This window comes from Xiphophorus couchianus, chromosome 6 (genome assembly GCF_001444195.1).
Source record: "Xiphophorus couchianus chromosome 6, X_couchianus-1.0, whole genome shotgun sequence".
Lineage (NCBI taxonomy): Eukaryota > Metazoa > Chordata > Actinopteri > Cyprinodontiformes > Poeciliidae > Xiphophorus > Xiphophorus couchianus.
Window position 1 is genome coordinate 30,799,150 of NC_040233.1, and position 22,864 is coordinate 30,822,013.

Below are 22,864 nucleotides of genomic sequence, written 5' to 3' on the forward strand. Positions count from 1 at the left end.
TTTCTTTCCTTCTCATGGAAAGTTTCTGTATATATCATAGAGTTGTGGTGCATTTCTATACTAAAGAAAAAGATAGAAAACTTCAGATATTCCACAACCAGATATGAAAAACCTTACATAACCTTGCATTAAGGCAGAAAGTACGGCGGCCCGTAAGAAAGGCTTACAGGATTCAGTTATGCCGCATGAACTGATCAGTACATTAATGCGAGAGAACGCAAAAGATAAAAAATCCCCATGGCCCCTACAGGCCTCCGTAGTACAGTAGTATATAGTAAAAGCTGTTTTTCCCGGGCTTTTTAGATTGCGTTTTTTCCTGACAGTCCCTGAAGGTATTATTCTGACCGTTAGAAACGTTGATGTTTCCAGGACTTTAAACGGTTTTAGGTTAGTTTTCGGTCCAACTGGTCGTATAGTGACCGAGACAGAAGAAACATGGAAGGTACCGACGACGAGCGGTTAGAACCGATCCGGATGTTGGTCCAACGGAGCTTCAGGCTGGACCCGGACAAATGGCGGGAGTTTGTGTCGGAGATCAGCAACAAGACGGCTCTGACCAGGTTCATGAGCAGCCCGGATCATCAGCTGTTCTTCCACCTGCAGCCGGACTCCGGGCTCCAGGCCAGCCTCGGCCTCCCCTCGGCAGCCCAGGCCAAGGTTGTGTGCGTGTCCCGGGCGGCGCAGGAAGGCTCTGGGAAAGCCTTCAGGATCCAGGAATTTAGCGGAGGAAAGGCTCTGAGCGGCCTGATAGGCCTCAGCGAAGAGGTATGCTAATGCTAATGCTAACAGGCACTTGTGGCAATTTATAATTTAACCAGCTAACAGGAACACAGATTAGTAACACATTTCTGATTTAAATGTTTGGATTTAGAAAGAGGAAAGCATTTAAAATTACTCAAATTTAGCAACCTAAACATTAATTGCAATAAACATTTGATACACAGATAGCAGGACCAGAGAAACTCATCCAGGCTTTAGTTTCACTTTAGTGGCTTTGATTCCTGCAGCAGCGTCTTCACAGGTCTGATTGACAACCCAACTGTCCAGAACGCTGCTGCTGGAGTTCTGACTAGAACCAGGAGGATAGAGACACCATCCAGTTCTACACCACCCGGTTCTACAGTCCTTCACTGAGAGACTTTAAACTGCTGGTAGTTTATAAATCACTGGATGGATTAAAGATCTGCTGCTGCTGGATCAACCTGCTGGTTCTGGTTCTGTTCTGCATCAGGAAACGAACCAAACACGGAGAAGCATCATTCAGCTTCTATGCAACACGGATCTGGAACAAATTTCCAGAAAACTGAAAAGCAGCTGAAACCCTGAGTTCCTTTAGGGCTAAAACCAGCTGGTTGGAGCTGCTTAATCAATGAAACGCTGATCAATAATCGGATGTGTAAGGAGGGCAAAATGTAACGCTTCAGTTGCTGACTGTGTTTCTATGACTTTGCATGTTTGTGTTTTTATGAGGTAAAGCTCTTTGAAATGCCTTGTTGCTGAAATGTGCTACACAAATAAAGTTGAACTTTCATACAAAGTGGATAAATTAATAAAAACTGTTAGTAGATCAAATAAAAAAGCCAGAAAACTGAATGAAAGTGTTTCAAGATGAAAAATGATCCTAGTCCAACAATGTCTGCAGTCAAACTGAACGAAGTGCGTCTTCAGCCACAGACATGTCCCCTGTCCCCCCAGGTGTCCTGCCCCCTCCTCAGCAGGGCGGCGGACCGGAGCAGGTGGGCGGTGGGCGTGGCCCAGGACGCCATGAAGCTGATGGAGAAGCAGAAGAACGCCGCTCAGGTGGTGGAGGCTAAGGTGGAGGGACTCACCTTCCTTCCTCCACCCGACGCGCTCTGTAACCAGGACGACCTCGACCGCTTCCTCGCACGCTGTAGCCCTGATCGAGGCGGTGGTTGCCATGACAACGACAACAGCAACACCAATGGGCTGGTTCAGGACCCTTCTCTGAAAAAGCTCAGCCTCACTGGCAGCAATAACTCCGATCACAGTCACCATGACGATTCTGTCGAGGACCGTAGCAGTCTCCATGACAACAGTTGCCATGTGAACCAAAATGAACAGTAAGACAGTTCACTCCTCATGTACTTACTGTGAGACACGGTGTGTGTGTGTGTGTGAGTGTGTGTAATACCTTGTGGGGACCGAAGCCTGGGCCCCCCAGGGGGAACCTCTGGTTTTGGGTCAGGGGTCAGATTTAGGACTAAGGTGCGATTTGAGTTTTGGTTGGTTAGGGTTAGATATGTAACTGATAGGGTTAGACTGTAGAAATGAATGGGAGTCAATGGGAAGTTCCCACAAAGATAGCCACATAAACGTGTGTGTGTGTGTTTGTGTGTGTGTGTGCGCAGACCTTTTTGTTGTCTGCCAGTTTTGACTGATGCCATGAAAACAATATCATCATGTTCTGTTTTTATGACGGTTTGAAACAGGCTCTTCAGTTGCATTTTATTTTCACTGGGCTGTTTTTCAACAAGCTGACCAGAGGATCCAGCTCCCATAAAGCAGATGAACTTATGAACTTTTTCTCTGCCCCAATAACTTCATACAAGCAATGAAATTAAAGGCCTTCACTTACATTATGAGCGCTCCGCCTGCTGCGGCCTGAACCGCAGCCTCAACTTCCTGCTTCACATCTGGAGGAGAAATAAAGCCTCCAGCCTGACCGGACCCGTCCAACTGTAATTAACTTTATCTAGAGGCCCGAGGCTGAATTAATCCCCACAGATTATTGGGATTAAGATTAAATGCTTCCGTTTTTATAGCACCATTTGAATAAGCAGTGTAACTTCTCCCGGTTTTGGCTTTTGTTTCATTTCTCCCAACTCCGTCTTGTCGCTTGTTGTAACTGCAGAGTGAGCAGAGCAGAGCGGCAGCCTTAACTTCTGCCTCCTGCAGCACAACAGAGCATTCTGCTTAGTTTCCTCATACTCTCTGTCTGCACTGCCTCTCGCTCCAAAGCCTCCTGTCCATTAACTCCGGTCAGCAAGATGCATTTGGTTCACTGTCCAGGAGAGACAGGATATTGATTTGGGATTTTGAACAACATTTTGACGGATTGAGTTGCTCCTACATTGTCCTCTGTGCATAAATTTGAAAATGTCTTCGCATCGGCGCCAAGTAGTCCGGGGTGTAAATTATCTGTATAAATGAAAGAATTTTCTACCGTCTTCAGATTTTTACATTGTTTAGAAAAAGAGACGGTCAGATACGGAAAATAATATGGATGCTGCGGGCGATTCCAGGCTGGAATACAGGAGATTCCAGGCTGGAATACAGGAGATTCCAGGCTGGAATACAGGAGATTCCAGGCTGGAATACAGGAGATTCCAGGCGGAATTGCGGGTGAGAGCTCAGCCTGTGTTTCCCGTCCCACAGGAAGCTGGCAGTGGCCCGTCTGCTCCACGCCTGTGAGGAGACGGTGGTGGAGTGGGTGGAGCTAGTGTCAGACTTTCTCCAGCAGGACTGGTCTGGACTGATTCTGGACCGGCAGAAACCTGTCCCTTCAGAGGAGTTTTCCTTCTGGAAGAACCGTCTGAAGAACTCGCTCTTCATCCAGGAACAGGTGATGATGTCATCCTGATGATATCATCCTGATGATGTCACGGCGGCGTTCTGACGGCAGCTGTTTGTGTGTTCAGCTGCTGAGCACCAAAGCCCAGCAGGTGGGCTCCATCCTGAAGGCTGAAGACAGCATCTACTGGGCCGCTCTGCAGGACCTCCAGAGACACGTCCAGGAAGGTGGACAGCGGTGTCTTTAGGACACATGCAGAGACGTCTGTTTGTTTGTCTGTCTGTCTATCTGTCTGTCTGTCCCCTCAGGTGTCCGGGAAGCCGAAGACATCACGCTGCACCTGACCCTGGTCCAGCAGAAGCTCACCGAGGTTCTGGAGATGGACTTCCATCAGGTACCAGAAACAACTGCACCTGCTGGCAGCTGATTGGTCCTCAGTCAGCTGACAGAAAGTCTGTCTGTGATTGGTAGCTGAAGGACAACGTGGCAGCAGTGATGGACGCGGTGGGCCTGCTGTGGACCCACTCTGAGTTCTACTGCCGGCCCAGAAGGACCGTGGTTCTGCTGCAGGAGATCTGCAACCTCTACATCCAGCTGGTACTGAAGCCCGGAAGAACCCGGGTTTTATTGGACCTGGGTCCAGCTGCTTCCACTTCTGGTCTGATGGAGGCGCTGTGGATCTGTGGCTCAACAGGTTTTAATGTTGAAAACAGGAAGCTTGAAAATGTGACTAGCTAAAGATAACAATGTGTTAATGGAAACATTATGGACAAAACACCAACTACGCACACATAAATAAATACAGATAAAATAATATTTTAAAAATAAAAAGCCATTTTTTACACTGGACTTAAATCTCAATGAAGAAACCAGCCAGTGGATCTTAAGCCAAACTGCTGGTCACATTTAAAAGTTAATAAATTAAAAGAAATATCACTCTCGCTGCAGGTAGGCTCAGCACTCCTCCGGACCCACTAGGGACAGGGGTGTAAAGAAAATGGATGGATTTTACATAAAATGGAGTCAGCATATTCACGTATTTAACTAAATATTATAAGGGTATAAAATTCTAGTACCCTAAATTCTGGACTATATGTAACTACTTTTTCCCAAAACTTTTAACACTGCTGCCTTTACTAAGCCTGAACGTTATCTGTCTGTTATGGCAACCGATCCAATATCTGTGTCATTCGATAGACACTCTTGAAAAAATAAAGGATGTGTGCAAAACCGTGAATTTAACAAAAAATTCTTTATTTATAAAAAATACAGAAATGACGATACAGAATCTGTTCTACAATTCCTTTTCTTTCGTTCCAAATAAAACACAGCAAACTCAGGCAGAAAGAGTTTTGTTAGCTGTACAATCCTCCACTGGGTTGTTTCTAATGTAATGCAAGACTCAACAGGAAATTATCTTTTCAAAATAAAACCAAATTTCACAATAAAGCTGACCTGAACTAACATTAACCTTCACTAAATATGACAAAAATAAAAGAAATAATTTCCCCCCTTTAATAAAATATTTAAATTAATTTAAATATTTCTCTTTTTTTTCCTCATTTTGACAGTCAGTTTACTTTTGTTTGGCGACTTGTTCCTGTAAGCTAAAGGTAACTAATAGTGAAGCCAGATAAAAGCTAGTAGTGAAGCTAGCTAGTGGCTAATAGTTAAGATAGCTACAATCTAATAACGATGCTAGCTAGTGGCTAATAGTTAAGATAGCTACAATCTAATAACGATGCTAGCTAGTGGCTAATAGTAAAGATAGCTAGCAGATAATTAGCGGAGTCTAACCTGCAGAGCGGTGGCGCTGAGCAGCGTTCTGGAGGAAACCTGGAGGAGGTTCGTCGTCTCAATCGGTTCAGAACCTGTTGCTTTATTCCATCAAGATGTCAGCATGTCTCACCTGTCTCACCTGCAGAGCAGGGGCTTCCTCCCTGGACAGGAAGTGATCGGGGTTCTGGTGTCAGAACCCGGCCCGGTTCTCCAGGACATCCAGCTGGTGATCCAGACCCTTCAGGCTCTCAAGTCCGCCTTTTGTGAGCAGCAGACCCAACTGGAGCTCAAGAATCAGAACCAGGTACTGGGCTGCAGCAGGACCACCTGTCCAGGTGGAACCAGAGTGATGTCATCGTCCAGCTTGTCTCTGTCCTCCAGGCCACGCCCACTCCCAGCTGGACCTTCCCATCTCACCTGGTCTTCTTCCACCTGGACACCTTCCTGAACCGCCTGCTCAGCATCCAGGTAGCCCCGCCCCCTCACCTGAAGCCTCTCACTTCCTGTAGACTGACTCCGCCCCCTCCGTCCAACAGGAAGTGCACTTGGTCACGGCGCGGTTCTACCGGCTGGACCAGGCGGTTCTGACCGGCGCCAGCGGCACCTTGCTGACCGTCGGCATCCAGCAGGTGTACCAGGACTTCCTGGTCCAGGTGAGGCTGCTGTCGGCCTGCAGCTGCGACCCCACCGACCCAGAGGACCAGGTGAGCCGACCCCCGACCCGCTTCCTGTGGCCGAGCCCTCGTTGACCCGCCTCTCTCCCTCCCTCAGACCTTTGAGGTGGAGCTGGACCGGTTCTGGGAGCAGGTTCTGGACCTGGAGACCCGGCTGGTGTCGGTTCTGAGCAAGGCCCTGGAGGACTGCAGCGAGGTGGCGTCCGCTGCCAAGGTACCGCCGCCCGGTTCCAATTAGGGATGCACCGGTCCGGCCTGTTCAGCTGCCATATGTGAGGTTTAGGATGGGCTGGTACAGGCTTCTCAAGCCGTGGGGCGCGGCCCCCCCAGGGGTCGTGGCAAGGTGTCAGGGGGGCCAGAAGCAGAACTTTCTAAGTGACATGACGCCGACTCTGCCCCCATGAGGAACAAACTGGGTTTTAATGGCAGAGGCAGTAAATCTCGATGCCTTACTGAGACATTTTTGCCTCCTCAGCCGAAACTGAGGCAGAAAATTGGACAAGAGTCGTCCGTCAGGTCTGTAAGGTTGTTAGTCGGAAACATCACAAAGTCTCATTGGATGTGAGAGTAATGAAATAACACCACGTGTGAAAATCTGCCTTCACCTAAATGCTTAAAAATAAACATGAGCTTAAAGTGCTGTTTAAATGTAAATACAGCAGTTACTGCAGTCTAATAATAATAATTATTATTATTATTATCTGCCAGCGCCTTTCAAACCCCAGGACCTTTAACAAACAACATTAAAAACACAAAGTAAACAGTAAAAATGGCTACAAGACACAAAACCACAAAATAGGGGCACAGTTAAAGTGAGAAGAACCTGAACAGACGAGCTTTGAGTCGACGTTCCGGATGTCAGGAGGAGCAGCGTTCCTTTTCCCCTCGCTGCTGAGACGGACAACAGGCTCTGAGGATGAGGAAGAGGAAGAACGAAGGTGAACGGGTGGCGATGAGCAGCGGGTCAGACCAATAAGGAGGGGAAAGGTTATGAACTGAATGGAAACAGGATTTAAAGTGAAGTTGCTGTAAAATGCAGTGATGTGGTGAAATGAGGCCAGCAGAAACTGGAACCAGTAGAAGTTTACAGACAGATTTATGAGGCAGAGCAACCAGGAGGGAAATACAGGAATCAATGAGAGAAACGACCAGAATATGGAGGCAGAGAGCAGAGAGGGGGAAATATTACAGAGGTGGAAATGAGCAGATCAGATAATATTATTAATATCAGCGTGAAAGGAGAGGGAAAGGTAAAGGTAATTTTATTTATATAGCAGTGGTCCCCAACCTTTTTATCACTGCGGACCAGTCAAGGCTTGGCCCAGGAGGGGGAGGGGGATGAACCGTCAGACAAGGCCTCTGCATGTTGTAATCCCTGCTGAAGCCTAGTTCATATAACATATAACACAATTTTAAACGCTTTGCCCCGATTTTCCCCTTATGACAATCTTAGAACCTTCCCAGTCCTAAGATTGTGGCTTGCAATAATCGTAACCGATCATCCTGCAGTGTGTGGTGTGTTACCGCTCCGATCTAACATCGGCCATATTCAACATGTCAGCTTGTCTTGACCCTTTTATCGCAACCTGTGGAATGTGACAGGTAGCCAATCAGAAAGCACGGTGACGTAAGAACGGAGGGGAATCCCAAACAGCTGACTTGGCAACTGAGAGTCCGGTTTAGTGCATAGTGCAGCAAATAGAGTGTCGTGGAAAAAATACTATTTCCAATCACTGTTCAGGTGAAATCACTCAATCAGGTTTATTCATATATTGTGCACAATACAGAGAGCTTGTAGGACAATCAGTAATGAAGCAGGTCTGGATGAAAAGCTGCCAGGCAGAGAAACACATGAGTTTTATACCAAGGTAGGCCTGTCACAATAGCAAATTTTGCTGAACGATTAATTGTCTCAAAAATTATTGAGATAAACGATAATATTGTTTGAAGACCTTTTTACACTGATGTAATGGAAATGATGTAATAATGCGTGTGATTTCCTGCCAAAGATAGATACACTTTATTTTCAATAGAACACTAAATACTGGAACTGATAAACAAAATAAACAAAAACAAAAATAAAATGGATTCTCAGTCTCCATCAATAAAAACGTACTTGAAAAAAAAAACTAAACAACATAAAGTAAAAGTGGAAATAAATACTGCATTCAACCAAAAGATTATGAAGTCTGTATATTATGTTTCCCTTCAGTAATAATTAGATGTAAATAGAGAAGATGGGCACATCGACTACCTGATGCAATAATTCACACTACATGATGTTTTGCTCCTATTTTCCCCCTTACAACAATCTTAGAACGTTGATGATAGGTTTATTTTAATTCCTATCTAGCAAAGATTCAACCGGAGGCAATAATTGTCTTTTCTGCAGAAAGGAGGGAAGACCCGAGACGCGAAGAATCGCTGGGATCTGGGATCAACTCTGCCAGATCTTTCTCTGCATTTGGCTTTATTAGAAAATACAAGGAAGGAGGTTGGGCCTTCTCACATAGTCACACAAAGAATTTGACCAATGACCTTTTTCTACAGGGTGCTCTGGAACCTTCTGTGGACATGCCCTTAAAAGGGCATGAGGCTGACCGCAAGTAATCAGTTACACATGGAGCTGATAACACAGGAATGTGTAAAGTCTCTAGCCTCCAGGCAAACATCCTAAAAATGGTTAATAGTGTTTCACAGAAGGAAAAGGAGTCACATAAACATCAAACAAAATAATAATATGAAAACATAACCTTTCAAATAAACTCACAAGTAAATGAACTTAGATAATTATTCTAACACTTGGTCTTTCTAAGATTGTGTGGTGTGTTACGGTAGATCGTCGTTGCCGCTCCGATCTAAATCAGGGGTTTTTCTCTGACTGGGGCTTAAAGCAGCCTGTTGAATGTGACAGGCAGCCAATCAGAAAGCGCGGATTCCCCTCCCTGCTTTCTGAGGGGAAATTACGGAGGGGAATCCCAAACAGCTGAGACAGAGCAACCCGAAGTCCAGCGGACATTGGAGATGATATGTGGAAATTGCTACCGCAGTTGATAAACCCGGTAACTTTTCAGCTGTTCTTCGTTAACGTGACGTAAACAGGTTCTAATGATTTTCATTCAGTCAGGACTTTACGCTGACACTAGCCACATGCATTGCAGGTAGATTGTAGTAAAGCATTGATTAATGCCTGGTTTTAAAATTAGTTCACTGAACTTGTAGCCATTATTTTGTGCCCATTGTTGGACACCACACGGCAGGACCGAACCCGATAGAACCGATATACCTAGGATTTCTGTCGGCTAATGTGTGGTCTGTCAGGTTTTAAAAATGGGCCGACAATCGGCCGACAGCTCTAAGATCGTGTAGTCTGCGCTGGGCTTTACACTAAGGAAATGAGGAAGGAGGGTCAGTGGAGAGAACCGGAGTTGAGCCTTTTTTCATTCAGTCTCATTAGCTGAAAGAGAAAAAGGTCGGAAGAGACGATAATGCCGATAATTAAAATGACGTCGATAGTTTTAATTTATTGTACGATTAATTGATTTATTGTTTATCGCAACAGGCCTATACCAAGGATAAAGAATTAACAACAAAGGGTGAGACAGTCTGGTTCTGATGCAGCTGTAGAAAACAACTTTCAACCTTCTACATGTAACACAAATAGTTCTTTTGGTGAGAGTTCACAAGCATTTATATAACATGACTAGCAGATGTGACCTTAATGTAATTTTTCCATCACATAGAGCGGCTGCTCCCTCCTCTTTTATCAAACATCTTTTCTTTTTGTTTCGTCTTTTATTGCTTAAAATGAGCCACAAACTATCACTGTTTGATTATTCTAAATTCATGTTTGGTCTGATTGGGTTTTACTGGATTTTCTTCTGGAATCGGTTCTGTGGTGTGTTGCTGCTGGACTCACGGACCGACCGAACCTGTTGGACTTTTATCGGCTCTGTGGTCACAGAGGTTTGGAAAATCGGCCCACAATCCTTAAATGGTGTGAACCAGACCTAAAACTCACAAGCTCCTCTCCTCTCGTCTCTCCACTGCCCTAACGCTCTCTGACTCTGGTCGCTATGGTAACGTTTACATATCCCTTCAAAATAAGATACAGATGCGCCACAAAAACGAACATTTTACTTTGGTGAAAACTTTAACTCAGGATAACGACTAATGGAGCCCTGAGCTTGTTTCTCTGCAACCAGACGGTCCATCTGGGAGAGATGAGAGACAATGAGACCGGAAGTGTTGCTGATGCTCCGGGTTCTTGGTCTCTAGTGGAGAAGCAGCTTGAAGCTTCATTGCCTCATTAACATCCGGTCACCATATCATGCAGAGCTTGGACTGTGGGAATCACCTGCTGGGATAAATCCATCCTCCTGGCTCTTCTCTGGGCCTTTTCCCTTCACAAAGAAACTTTACAAACAATCTGATCCGTTTCTGACTCATTTTGCTGCTTGTGGCTCCATGTTGGCGGCAAGACGGAACCGAGAGAGTCCGGTTAAAGGATTTTCAAAGTAAAAGATCCTCCAGACTCAGATAATACCCGGTACCAATTGATCCACGGACCGGTACCAGTCTGCGGCCCAGGGGTTGGGGACCACTGTTATATAGCATATTTTCAACAACAAGACAATACAAAATGATTTACAGGAATTAAAAGGAAATACAAACAAAATAACAAACCAAAGGAAAGAAAAATAATCTATTGTTGATCTAAAGTATGTAAACTAGATACTTCTGTTTTGGGTTGCTAAATAAGTGTAAGTAAGTATCCTCTGGACTTTGTAAATATGCTCTAAATTTGTAATAGTAATGTAAAACTAAATGTTCCTGTTCTGGAAGATTTTTTTACTGGATTCTAAGTTTGCTCTATTTCCTTTTCTGGGTTGCAGTAGTAGGAGTCTCTGCATAATAATCTAAAATTGAATCTAAGAAGTTTAATATTGGTCTAAATAATGAGTACTCTACCGTTTCTAAATAATAAGCTAAAGAGTGACTAATTAATTATTTTCTGGGTTAAAAGTGAGTACTCCACTTTTAATAATAAAATAATAAAAGGGGTATGAAATAAAAAAGAGGAAAGGACACATTAGGGCAAATGGCAACATTCAGACAAAGTAAAGGGCAAAACAAAGACATGAGTGAAGGAAGTGACATCATAGGGCCATGAAACCTCGTTGCTCAGACTCCCGGCAGAAGTCCGATAGGATGTTGTTGTCAAGGCATGTCCTTGGGAGCGCTCAGCTCCACAGCTGCATGGATAACAGGAGTGGCTGAGGTGGGAAGGAGCGTTATGTTTGCCTATCTTCAAGGAGATTAGAAATATGCAGCCCTTCCAAGGCAACACGGGGAAAACTAATTCAGATACAGAATGTCTTAGGTCAGATTACTTCCAGATAATATATTACTTTGTTTAGGTTAAAACAGCTTTTGTGACAAAGTATAGTTTTCTTTATTCACTTGTGTTTAGTTATTTGCCTAGTTAACCGCTACATCAGTAAGTGTCGTTATGACAAAAATCAGGTTGTTTGCTACCGGTTACCTTCGTTCTGAATAACTTCCCGTCCATCACTTTCATTCAACTGGACAGGAGGTGGGCTGCAGGCCATGATCCATTTCTTGCGATATTCCAGACTCCGTTTTGGTTTTGGAAATGTAATAAATTGTATTCTGCCCTCTACAAGTTCTGGGTAACGGCTGTCAGGAATGCATGTTACCCACTGACAACTCGGACCGTGATTATCTATTATTTTCCTCAAAATAATGTTCGCTGTGATGAACGTGGCCTTGCTGTCGGAGGTCAGTTCCTCTAGATAAGAGGAATTTATTTCAGGACAAACTCGCCAGCCGATTGGTTAGCTGCTGACAAACGCCCGGGAATGATTGGGGAGCATTGCTCTAGTCAGCATGGGGGCGGGGCCGGCGTCGTGTCAGTTATTCATGCTTAACTCATGAACGAGCCTGCGGTCACTAGGTGGCAGCAGAGTCCCAACTAATCAACAGGATGCCTGTAGAAGCAGAAGCGGAGCGGACGACATTTTGAAACAAATCTGCCGCCAAAGAGCAGAGAGGGAGAACAGTCACAGGTTTACTGACAGACGGAGAATTTTTGTTTTAACTACAAGAATAAAGTCATAATATTAGGAGATAGTTATGATATAAAGTTGTTGAAAGATGAGGAAAAACTAATTTGAATAAGAAAGGAAGCTTTTACAGTTATCCAGATGTGATGTGACCGGCTCAGACAGTTTGTTTGAAAGAAACAATTCTTTAAACGATTGTTTCAAATCCTGCAGCTGATGATTTGATCCTGATGTTTAAGATTATTTCCTTATTTGTAAAACCAATACCGTAACTTTACAAGACCCTCAGTATTCCTCATTTTAGCAAAGTGTGGTGTAGAGTTATCGTAAAATTATGACTTTATTCACGTATTAATACAACTGTACTGTCATATTTAAAACTCTTAGTCCGGCCCTACTTAACTGTAGCGCTCAGGAAAACTCCAGGAAATAGATGCAGCCCACCTACTTACTGTTCATGGAAACGTTACGCACTTTTCATGTCTTCTAATAAGCTGGAATATGGGCAATATTGTTGCATAAGAAATATGTTTAAAAACTGTATCTTATGAAAAACAAGCTGAAGAAGTTGACAAATAATCAATTTTTACAGTTTTAAAAAGTTTTATTGTTAAGTGTAAAAATGCACATCCTAGTGAATCATTTGCCTTTTTCTCAGGTGAGAATCCTCAGACTGAGGTCAGTGTGACTGCTGGAGGTTATACACTTTAAAATGAGCTGCTCCTGTTTTGTACAGTTAAATGATTAAATATGATCAGATACACAACAATATTTCAATAACACGGCTAAACCGATCCAAAAACAGAAAATGTAAGAAAACAAATTTAACATGTTAGATGTTTACTTTCAGACTGACGTTAAATAATTATTTTATTTTGTGTGTTAAGATGCAGTTGGTCAGTGGGCAGACCATTAGCATGCTACGTATCCTAATAAGGTTCTGCATCTCACCCAGAGAAACTGAAAAATATTCCTGCAGACATGAATTAGTCTGATCTCATGAGCAGCTCGCGTTGATGTCAATGAGCAATGTGAAAACTTGCAACTTATTGACAAAACCCAAAATAAGCGTGTGCTAATAGTCAGTAAAGCCTATAGGTTTTCCCTCCATTCCCCCCCAAGAGGCGCAGCTAGGCAGGTGGGAGGCGTTGTCATGCCAACCACCTGTTGGGATTTCAAAATAAAGCTCATTTTGAAGTTTTATGATATTTAAATGAATTCAAAACGGATTATGGCTAGAATAAGGTTCTTTACATTGTTTTAACATAAATAATAAAACTTAATTCTGGCGGTGTGTGTAGGGATGAAAAACATTTTCTCTGCCGGTTCCCCTAGCAACTGGGTCACCTGACCTCAAGGTTCTCATGGACCCACGCGCTCGCAGTTTTTCTGTGTGGATTCGCAAAAGTGACGATTGGACAAGACGATCCCCGCCGTCTGAACGCGGTACCAAGACCACCAGAACCAGAACCGGCGTTCTGTTTATCTGTGCTACCCGTAAATCCGTCCTACCTTGTGGTCATGCTCACATCGATGCTACGTCACAATCTGCTGACTCAGCAGATTTCTTATAAATCCGTCCTACCTGTGGAAGTTTCGTTTCATGTGTTTTATTTCATCGCAGATTACGGTTAGCTTTATTTCATTTATTTTATTCCCGGCTTTCATTAAGCTGCTGAATTACTTCATGGTTTTACTTTACATGACAGCAGCTTGTAAATTTATCTATAAATGGTTTTAGTTTGCCGTCTGAAATGTCGTTCCTGTAAACATATCATTATTTGGCGGTTAATCAGGACAAAATATGTTGGGTTTTTAGCTATTTTGTCCTTATAATTAAAAATATTTTAGTTTAATAACGCTCTTTATTACTAAACTTTGCTGAATAGATGTTAGTGATACTATGTGGGATTTTAGCTGTGTAATATTAGTGTATATGAATCATATCCTATCATTTCAGTGACCTGCTCAGTTCAGTGACACATTGTGGCTGCATTTAATAAAGTCTGTCATACAGCAGATTAATGCACAAAAAAGAGTCACACTGATCTGTATTTGTCTTTAATTCCAATAAAACCTGTTTCCTCTGTCTGATACGGTTTTATTCTTACTAACCTCTGTATTTAAAATATTTGAACAGGTAGGATATTCTAGTAAAGGATTAGTGCAAACATCTACAGCTTTTCATTTTAAACAGGTAGATATTCAGATGAAGGAAGTGATCTTCTTGTGGTTTCGTCATGGATAGAAATTGTTCCGATGCTAAGCTAACCATAACTGCTAAGCTTCCACTTCAGTCACTCAAATATTGTTATCCGATATATTTAACATCAACAACCTGCTATAGTTTTCTGACTGTAAACATGACGGTAGCAGCTTTGGACGGGTAGCACAGACAGATAGACTTAGCTATCTATTCGTGCTACTGTAGGAAAATCTGACGAGGTAGCAAAGATTGTCAGAACACCGGTCCGGTTCGTCCTTTTCGCTTCCTGCTGCTCTGCGTTGGTGCCAATAACGTCATCAGCCAGCGTTGCTATGGTTACGACGGACGCCGTTTGTGTCGCTCAGTGCTAATGTGGGGCTTTTATTGTGGCGGGGCTGAATAGATGGGACTCCAGATTTACAGGCCGGCCGGATATGGAATCAGATCAGAGCATCTCTAGTGCTGACTGAGCCTCTGTGACCCGACCGGATCCGGCTGGTTCCGACCCGGCTGTGTGTTCCAGGTGGTGAAGATGTTCTGGTTCTTCCTGGACCGGCCCCAGGTCCAGGACCAGCTGCCTCCCTGCCTGGCCCGGCTGGAGGATCAGGTTCTGGCGGACCTGGACCGGACTGAGCTGGAGTTCTACAGCCAGAAGGAAAAACCCGAGCGGTGGTTCCGGTTCTGCCCGGCCGGCACCGCCCGGCTCTGCTGGAACCGCCAGCTGCGGCGCCGAGCCCAGGAGACCCTGAGGAGCTTCAGAACCATCCAGAACCTGTAAGGCTCCGTCAGAACCCCGGGCGTCCGGACGGGGCCCAAGACGGGTTCTGCTACGACTCTGTTTCAGGTGTGGGGGCGTGGCCTTGGCGCCGGCGCTGCTGCAGAGGGCGGAGCAGGTGATGGAGCTGCTGCAGGACTTCAGAACCAACACCAGGTCTGATTGGAGCGCCAGGCTGGAGGAGGACTGCGGTTTCGTCCTGAACCAGAAGCTGGTCCAGATCGACCCGCCGACCCACCTGGAGGTGGCCGGCAGGAAGCAGGTAGGTCAGAACCAGAACTGCGGTGGCTGGAGCAGAGTTCCAACCAGTCCCGTCTCAGCAGAGGTCAAAGGTCGAGGAAGGACGTCTGAAACTCGACCGTGGAACAAGAGCGCTCAAAGTACCCGGATGTGTCATCGCTCCGCTCATTTTAGCGGCGACACCTCCTTCTGTGGATTTAACCCACAATGCAAAGCGGCACCAGCAGCAGTAAACGGAGGTGAGGACAGAAATGTGTCTTTTATCGTTTGTCATAACAAATTGTTCTAAAATGTTTGTAGGCGTGAAAGTTGAGCTCACAGGTCCAGCTGCCGCTCAGTTTATATTTTAATGTTTGCTCAGAGTTTCTATTGGAGCGCAGCTATGCTAGCAGGCCGAGCGGCGGGTGGAGCGTAGCTGAGACATAAAGGGTTAAAAAATGCAGTAAATAGCTGCAAGTAGCAGAATATGGAATAAATATTTTTCCCTTAACTAACCCTACATTTATTTAGTTAATATAGATATTTTATAAATGGTCAAAACAGTGTTTCCTTTCAATACCAGTTACTTTTATCGCTAGCTAGCGATTTTTGATCATGTAAATTTATAGTAGGGAAAATATTTTAATACAATGTCTATTAATGATCAGTGAACTCTTATTTTTCATTGTTTTCTGCAGGCTGCAGCTCCGAAGCTCTTCATCTCCTCATCCTGCCTTCACCTTAAACTAACTATGGGAATATTTGCTTTGGATCAGAAAGTCCATCCATCCATCCATCCATCCATCCATCCATCCATCCATCCATCTTCTTCCGTTTATCCGAGGTCGGGTTGCGGGGGTAGCAGCTTCAGAAGGGAGGCCCAGACCTCCCTCTCCCCGGCCACTTCTTCCAGCTCTTCCGGAGGAATCCCAAGGCGTTCCCAGGCCAGCCGAGAGACATAGTCCCTCCAGCGGGTCCTGGGTCTTCCCCGGGGTCTCCTCCCGGTGGGATGTGCCCGGAACACCTCACCAGGGAGGCGGCCAGGAGGCATCCTGACCAGATGCCCGAGTCACCTCAACTGGCTCCTCTCGATGTGAAGGAGCAGCGGCTCTACTCTGAGTCCCTCCCGGATGACTGAGCTTCTCTCTAAGGGAGAGCCCAGCCACCCTACGGAGAAAACCCATTTCGGCCGTTTGTATCCGCGATCTCGTTCTTTCCGTCATGACCCAAAGCTCATGACCATAGATGAGGGTGGGAACGTAGATCGACCGGTAAATCGAGAGCTTCGCTTTTTGGCTCAGCTCTCTCTTCACCACGACGGACCGGTACAGCGCCCGCTTGACGGCAGACGCTGCGCCAATCCGCCACCCTCCCGCTCCCTTCTTCCCTCATTCGTGAACAAGATCCCGAGATACTTGAACTCCTCCACTTGGGACAGGACAAACCCCCTGACCCGGAGAAGGCACTCTACCCTTTTCCGGCTCAAGACCATGGCCTCGGATTTGGAGGCACTGATATTCATCCCGGCTGCTTCACACTCGGCTGCGAACCGCTCCAGCGAGAGCTGCAGATCACGATCTGATGAAGCCAAAAGGACCACATCATCTGCAAAAAGCAGAGATGAGATCCCAAGGCCACCAAATCGGATCCCCTCAACACCTTGGCTGGTCTAGAGATTCTGTCCATGAAAGTAATGAACAGAATCGGTGACAAAGGGCAGCCCTGGCGGAGTCCAACTCTCACCGGAAACGAGCCCGACTTACTGCCGGCAATGCGGACCAGACTCTGACACCGGTCATACAGGGACCTGACAGCCCGTATCAAAGGGCCCAGTACCCCATACTCCCGGAGAACCCCCCACAGGGCTCCCCGAGGGACAGGTCGAACGCCTTCTCCAAGTCCACAAAACACATGTAGACTGGTTGGGCGAACTCCCATACACCCTCCAGGACCCTGCCGAGGGTGTAGAGCTGGTCCAGTGTTCCACGACCAGAACCAGAACCACACTGCTTTTCCTGAATCCGAGGTTCGACTATCTGACGGACCCTCCTCTCCAGGACCCCTGAATAGACCTTGCCAGGGAGGCTTAAGAGTGTGACCCCTCTATAATTGGAGCACACCCTCCGGTCCCCCTTTTTGAACAGGGGGACCACCACCCCGGTCTGCCAGTCCAGGGGAACTGCCCCCGATGTCCATGCAATATTGCAGAGTCGCGTCAGCCAACACAACCCTACAACATCCAGAGCCTTAAGGAACTCCGGGCGGATCTCATCCACCCCCGGAGCCCTGCCACCGAGGAGCTTCTTAACCACCTCGGCGACCTTGTCCCCAGAGATTGGAGAGCCCAACCCAGAGTCCCCAGGCTCCGCTTCCTCAGTGGAAGGCATGTTGGTGGGATTGAGGAGGTCTTTGAAGTATTCTGCCCACCGGCCCACAACGTCCCGAGTAGAGGTCAGCAGCACACCATCCCCACTATAAACAGTGTTGGTGCTGCACTGCTTCCCCCTCCTGAGACGCTGGATGGTGGACCAGAATCGCCTCGAAGCCGTACGGAAGTCTTTCTCCATGGCCTCTCCGAACTCCTCCCACGCCCGAGTTTTTGCCTCAGCAACCACCCGAGCCGCATGCCGCTTCGCCTGCCAGTACCCATCAGCTGCTTCCGGAGTCCCACAGGCCAAAAAGGCCTGGTAGGACTCCTTCTTCAGCCTGACGGCATCCCTCACCGAAGGTGTCCACCAACGGGTTCGAGGGTTGCCGCCGCGACAGGCACCAACAACCTTGCGGCCACAGCTCCGATCGGCCGCCTCGACAATAGAGGCACGGAACATGGTCCACTCAGACTCCATGTCCCCCACCTCCCCCCGGACGTGTTCGAAGTTTTGCCGGAGATGGGAGTTACAGCTCCGTCTCACAGGGGATTCCGCCAGACGTTCCCAGCAGACCCTCACAACAAGTTTGGGCCGCCAGGTCTGACCGGCTTCCTCCCCCACCACCGGAGCCAACTCACCACCAGGTAGTGGTCAGTGGACAGCTCCGCACCTCTCTTCACCCAAGTGTCCAAGACATACGGCCGCAGATCCGATGAAACGACGACAAAGTCGATCATCGAACTGCGGCTTAGGGTGTCCTGGTGCCAAGTGCACATATGAACACCCTTATGTTTGAACATGGTGTTCGTTATGGACAATCCATGACGAGCACAGAAGTCCAGCAACAGAACACCGCTTGAGTTCAGATCGGGGGGGCCGTTCCTCCCAACCACGCCCCTCCAGGTCTCACTGTCGTTTCCCATGTGAGCGTTGAAGTCCCCCAGTAGAACAAGGGAGTCCCCAGGAGGAGCACTCTCCAGTACCCCCACTAAGGACTCCAAAAAGGGTGGGTAATCTGAACTGCCGTTCGGCCCGTAAGCACAAACTGCAGTCAGGACCCGTCCCCCCCACCCGTAGGCGGAGGGAGGCTACCCTCTCGTTCACCGGGGTAAACCCCAGCGCCGAGATGGGGAGCAACAAGTATGCCCACTCCTGCCCGACGTCTCTCACCCTGGGCAACTCCAGAGTGGAAGTATGTCCAGCCCCTCTCAAGGAGACTGGTTCCAGAGCCAGAGCCATGCGCCGAGGTGAGACCGACTATTTCTAACCGGAAGCTCTCGACCTCACACACTAGCTCCGGCTCCTTCCCCACCAGAGAGGTGACATTCCACGTCCCAAGAGCCAGCTGATCAGAAAGTCTCCATATCAATTTCCTGGAGTTATTTGCTGATTATCTGCTCGGTTATTCTAATAAAGACATTCCTACAAAAATATTTTGTCTTTTTCTATGCTGGTATCTTACAAGCAGTAACGTCGGATCACTTTTTTCAGTAACGAGTAATCTAACGCGTTACTATTTCCGATCCAGTAATCAGATTAAAGTTACTTATCCAAATCACTTTGCGTTACTGTTTTCTTTTGTAATGTCATTTTATTTCCTCTTGCGTCACCGTTTCTCTGCGACAGCAGCAGCTGACCGCCGTGACAGAAATGTTAACAATGGAGGTAGATGCGCATTTTGTTGCTGGAAAACCAGGAACTATTTTCAGTTTCTGTCTGTCAGATTATTGTAAGCAGTTTTTGGCTCGTTTTTGTACGTGAAGTTGTTCATTTGGGCTTGGAAATAAGCAGAGACGCATAATAAATCCCAGAATGTGTCTGACATCCAGGTAGTTTTAGTCAGGATGATCCGTCCTGCTGCGTCTTTGTTAATGTCAAGTTAATATATTTGCTGTGAATGACGTCGAGTTTCACTCCAACAAACTGCAAACATGGAGACGAATATGAACAGCGCGATAAACGTGAAAAGAGGCACGAATGAACGAGTCGGTAACTAAACCCCATTATAATCATTAATATTAAGATGATTGTTTTATTACAATCAGTAATAAAAACTTAATCTGAAGGTGTTTTTAAAATTCACAAAATCTTAGCTGAGTGATGACATCATCAGTACACCCTGTTCTGATTGGAGGACTGCCATTCATGCCAGCAAAACATTCTTGTGTTGTTGAGTTGAGGAACGTTCTCTGACTCCGTCTCCTCCCGTACAGCTGGAGGCGGTGCTGCAGCAACTGCGCTACGTGAGCAGAGAGGGCGGCGTGGCGCTTCGCCCCGACGCAGACCGCCTCCTGCTGGCCAGAGACGACATCACGCACACCTTCCTCCTGCTGGACCAGACCGTGTCCTGCTACAACCAGGTTCCTGCTGCTGCGCCTCCTGCACACACAGGAGGAGACGCGTCATGTGACGCTCCGTTCTTCTTTCAGGTGGTGGGCGGGGCCATGGAGGCGGAGCTTCCTCTGATCCAGGAGCAGCTGCAGCTGCTGAATGACACTCTGAGTGAACTGCAGAGCAAGACCTGGATCTGTAAAGGTGCATAATGCTGCAGGTGGTGGTGCTGCAGCAGCAGGTGGTGTCATGATCTCTGTGTGTGTCCAGATGTGCAGCAGCAGAGCCAGCAGGTGTTGGCCGTTCATTCCAGCATCACAGAAGCTCGAGCCAACATGGACGCCATGAAAAGCATCGCACATGTGAGTTAAACAGGCCGACACCACCCAGGTGAGCTAGTCACACCCTCTGCTATGAGCTGCTGTTTGTTCAGGGGTGGGCGGAGCTTGACCTTCTGCAGCGTTCAGGTGATTCTCTGCTGGAGAGCAGCGTTAACGATCACAACTGTAGAGGCATCAAGGCAGACGGGGAGCAGCTGCTCAGCCTGACACAGGTAGGACTGAACACCTGGCAGGGGGGAGAGGAAGGGGGGCGGGCGCTGATGAGGACGGCTCACCTGTTCTCAGGTAAACAGGCGCCTGTACGGAGCTGATGAGGCTTCTGAGGCCTGGACCGGGTACCTGGACTACATCGACGACAGAGTCCAGGACGGCCTGCTGCAGCTGCTGCACAGAGCCCTGCGCTTCCTGACCAACAGCATGAACACACAGGTACACACACACACCTGGAGGTCACACACACACCTAGAGGTGACTTCTGTAAAAGTACTGGTGCTTGTCTTTCTCAGCAGAGCGGTGGCGCCGCCCTGCTGGCCGTCTCTCTGCAACTGCGGGACTCCAGAGGACTCGTGTTTGAGCCGTCGATAGACGACGGCCCCGCCGCCTTCCTGAAAACCATCATCAGGGATGTTTACGGCGCCGGCGCTCTGGTTCCCAGGATCTCCGTCGGTCGCCATGGTGACTACCAAGTGAGTCGGCCTTCTGTCCTTCCGACACGGCCTGCGACTCCATCGTCACTCCACTCCTCACCTGTGTTACAGGAGAGCCTGCGGCAGAACCCGGAGCTGTGTGCTCTGGAACAGGAAGTGATGACAAGGCTGCTGCAGGTGAAGGAGGAGGCAAAGAAGCTGAGGGCGGGGCTGGACAGGTACGCTCACCTGTGGCTCAGTGACAAGCAGGCCGTGTTCCAGGAGTTCCTGACCTACGGAAAGCCGCTGGCAGTCGGGGAGGTCGAGGCTGACCAGAACCCGCCCAGCCTGAAGGACTTCCAGAGAGAGGTGACACACCTGGACACACCTGTTCACACCTGGACAGTCAGCGTTGTTCTATCTGGAGAGTGTCTTACCTGAGCCAGGTGTGGTTCTGTGGCTCCGCCCCCTTCAGATCCAGGTACTGCTGACCGTCAGCTCAGAGGTGACTCACCTGGACGAGGGCGTGGTCCTGCAGGGCTGGCTGCAGGTGGACATGCGTCCCTTCATCACCTGCCTGCTGTCCATCATCCTGGACTGGAAAGACATGTACACCGACTTCCTGCTGGAGTCGGCCACCAACAGGTGAGCTCCCCTGAGGCCGGGTCGGTTCTGGTCGGTTCTGGTGGGAGCTGACCCCTCCGCCTCTCTCTTTGTCCAGCCTCCAGCAGGCGACCCAACCCAAAGACCGAGGCTCCGCCTCCTTCGACCTGACGGACACCATCCTGCTGCTGGAGGCCGCCGGGGTGGAGCTGCCCGAACACCTGGCCGCCAAGCTGCAGGTAGTGACATCACAGTGACATCACAGCTGCTTGGCGCTCTGCAGGAACAGAACCGCTTCTGGAGCACATTGACAGGGTGGGAGGGGACCGGGGCCCTCACAGCGCCACTAGTGGTAATGACGGGAACAACAGTTCATTTGAGTCACTGAATCAGTTCATTAAAGTGATCCGTTCAGCGGAACGCAGTTATTATAATGATAATGAATTTAATTTGTAACAAAAATCTCAAAGTGCTTCACATGTAATCACAGAATAACAATCAACGCACAACATAAAAATCTGACGGAGCAGCGCCTCTTCCAGGACAGTGCTGGTACTGCACCACGCCGACAGGTAACCCACTGGCGGCCATGTTGGAAGTGGGAACTGGGAGACGTTTGCCAGACTCCAGTTGATTTTTTTTTTTTCCCAGTTCTGACTACAGTTCTGGAACGCAGCGAATATCCTTGTTAAAATAATCAACCCGTCATGTTCATCAGCTTCATCTGAACCCAGGAGGGCCCGGTAGAACCTGGCGCTCCAGCTGGCTGGTCTCCATCAGCTGCTTCCTGTCTAACTTCCTCTTCCTGTCTCTTCCAGTGAGCGACGCTCTGCAGCACCTGACGTTCCTCCAGCAGCCACCAGGGGGCGACGCAGAGACTCAATAAAAACATAAACCTGATCTCCGTTTACCTCTGCAGACCAGACTGGGGTGGAGGAGCAACAACACTGGTTGTACTGGGAACCAGTGGAACAAATGAAACCAGTAAAACCAATAGAACCAGTAGAACCAATAGGACTAATAGAACCAGTGGAACCAGTAGAACCAATAGAACAAATAGAACCAGTAGAACCAATAGTACCAGTGGAACCAGTAGAACCAATAGAACAAATAGAACCAGTGGAACCAATAGTACCAGTGGAACCAGTAGGACCAATAGAACAAATAGAACCAGTGGAACCAGTAGAACCAATAGAACAAATAGAACCAGTGGAACCAATAGTACCAGTGGAACCAGTAGGACCAGTAGTACCAGTGGAACCAGTAGAACCAATAGAACAAATAGAACCAGTGGAACCAGTAGAACCAATAGAACAAATAGAA

General features: G+C 47.5%; 1 protein-coding gene across 2 annotated transcripts; it reads left to right on the plus strand.

Moving 5' to 3' along the window:
• Window positions 1-282: 282 nt before the first annotated feature.
• LOC114146141 (dynein heavy chain 17, axonemal-like) lies at window positions 283-22,441 on the plus strand. Of its 2 annotated transcripts, none has more exons than XM_028019959.1 (22): window positions 283-765; window positions 1,696-2,081; window positions 3,397-3,583; window positions 3,660-3,759; window positions 3,841-3,926; window positions 4,004-4,129; window positions 5,457-5,615; window positions 5,693-5,779; window positions 5,848-6,015; window positions 6,083-6,199; window positions 14,801-15,051; window positions 15,122-15,314; window positions 19,854-20,000; window positions 20,070-20,175; window positions 20,242-20,333; window positions 20,405-20,524; window positions 20,598-20,741; window positions 20,822-20,998; window positions 21,071-21,307; window positions 21,414-21,583; window positions 21,660-21,780; window positions 22,360-22,441. In XM_028019959.1, exons 1-22 carry the CDS (start codon window positions 436-438, stop codon window positions 22,360-22,362), a joined length of 3,507 nt encoding a protein of 1,168 aa, XP_027875760.1. In that variant the 5' UTR covers window positions 283-435; the 3' UTR covers window positions 22,363-22,441. The 2 variants fall into 2 exon arrangements, with proteins under 2 accessions (XP_027875760.1, XP_027875759.1); XM_028019958.1 differs by having other exon boundaries at window positions 284-765; window positions 20,819-20,998.
• Window positions 22,442-22,864: the final 423 nt, after the last annotated feature.

Excerpts from the sequence above, each read along its gene's own strand:
- LOC114146141 (XM_028019958.1), top strand. The coding sequence starts at position 436 with ATGGAAGGTACCGACGACGAGCGGTTAGAACCGATCCGGATGTTGGTC. Across the intron at positions 2,082-3,396 it reads CATGTGAACCAAAATGAACA|GAAGCTGGCAGTGGCCCGTC; the intron begins GTAAGACAGTTC and ends CCCGTCCCACAG. Across the intron at positions 3,584-3,659 it reads CGCTCTTCATCCAGGAACAG|CTGCTGAGCACCAAAGCCCA; the intron begins GTGATGATGTCA and ends TTGTGTGTTCAG.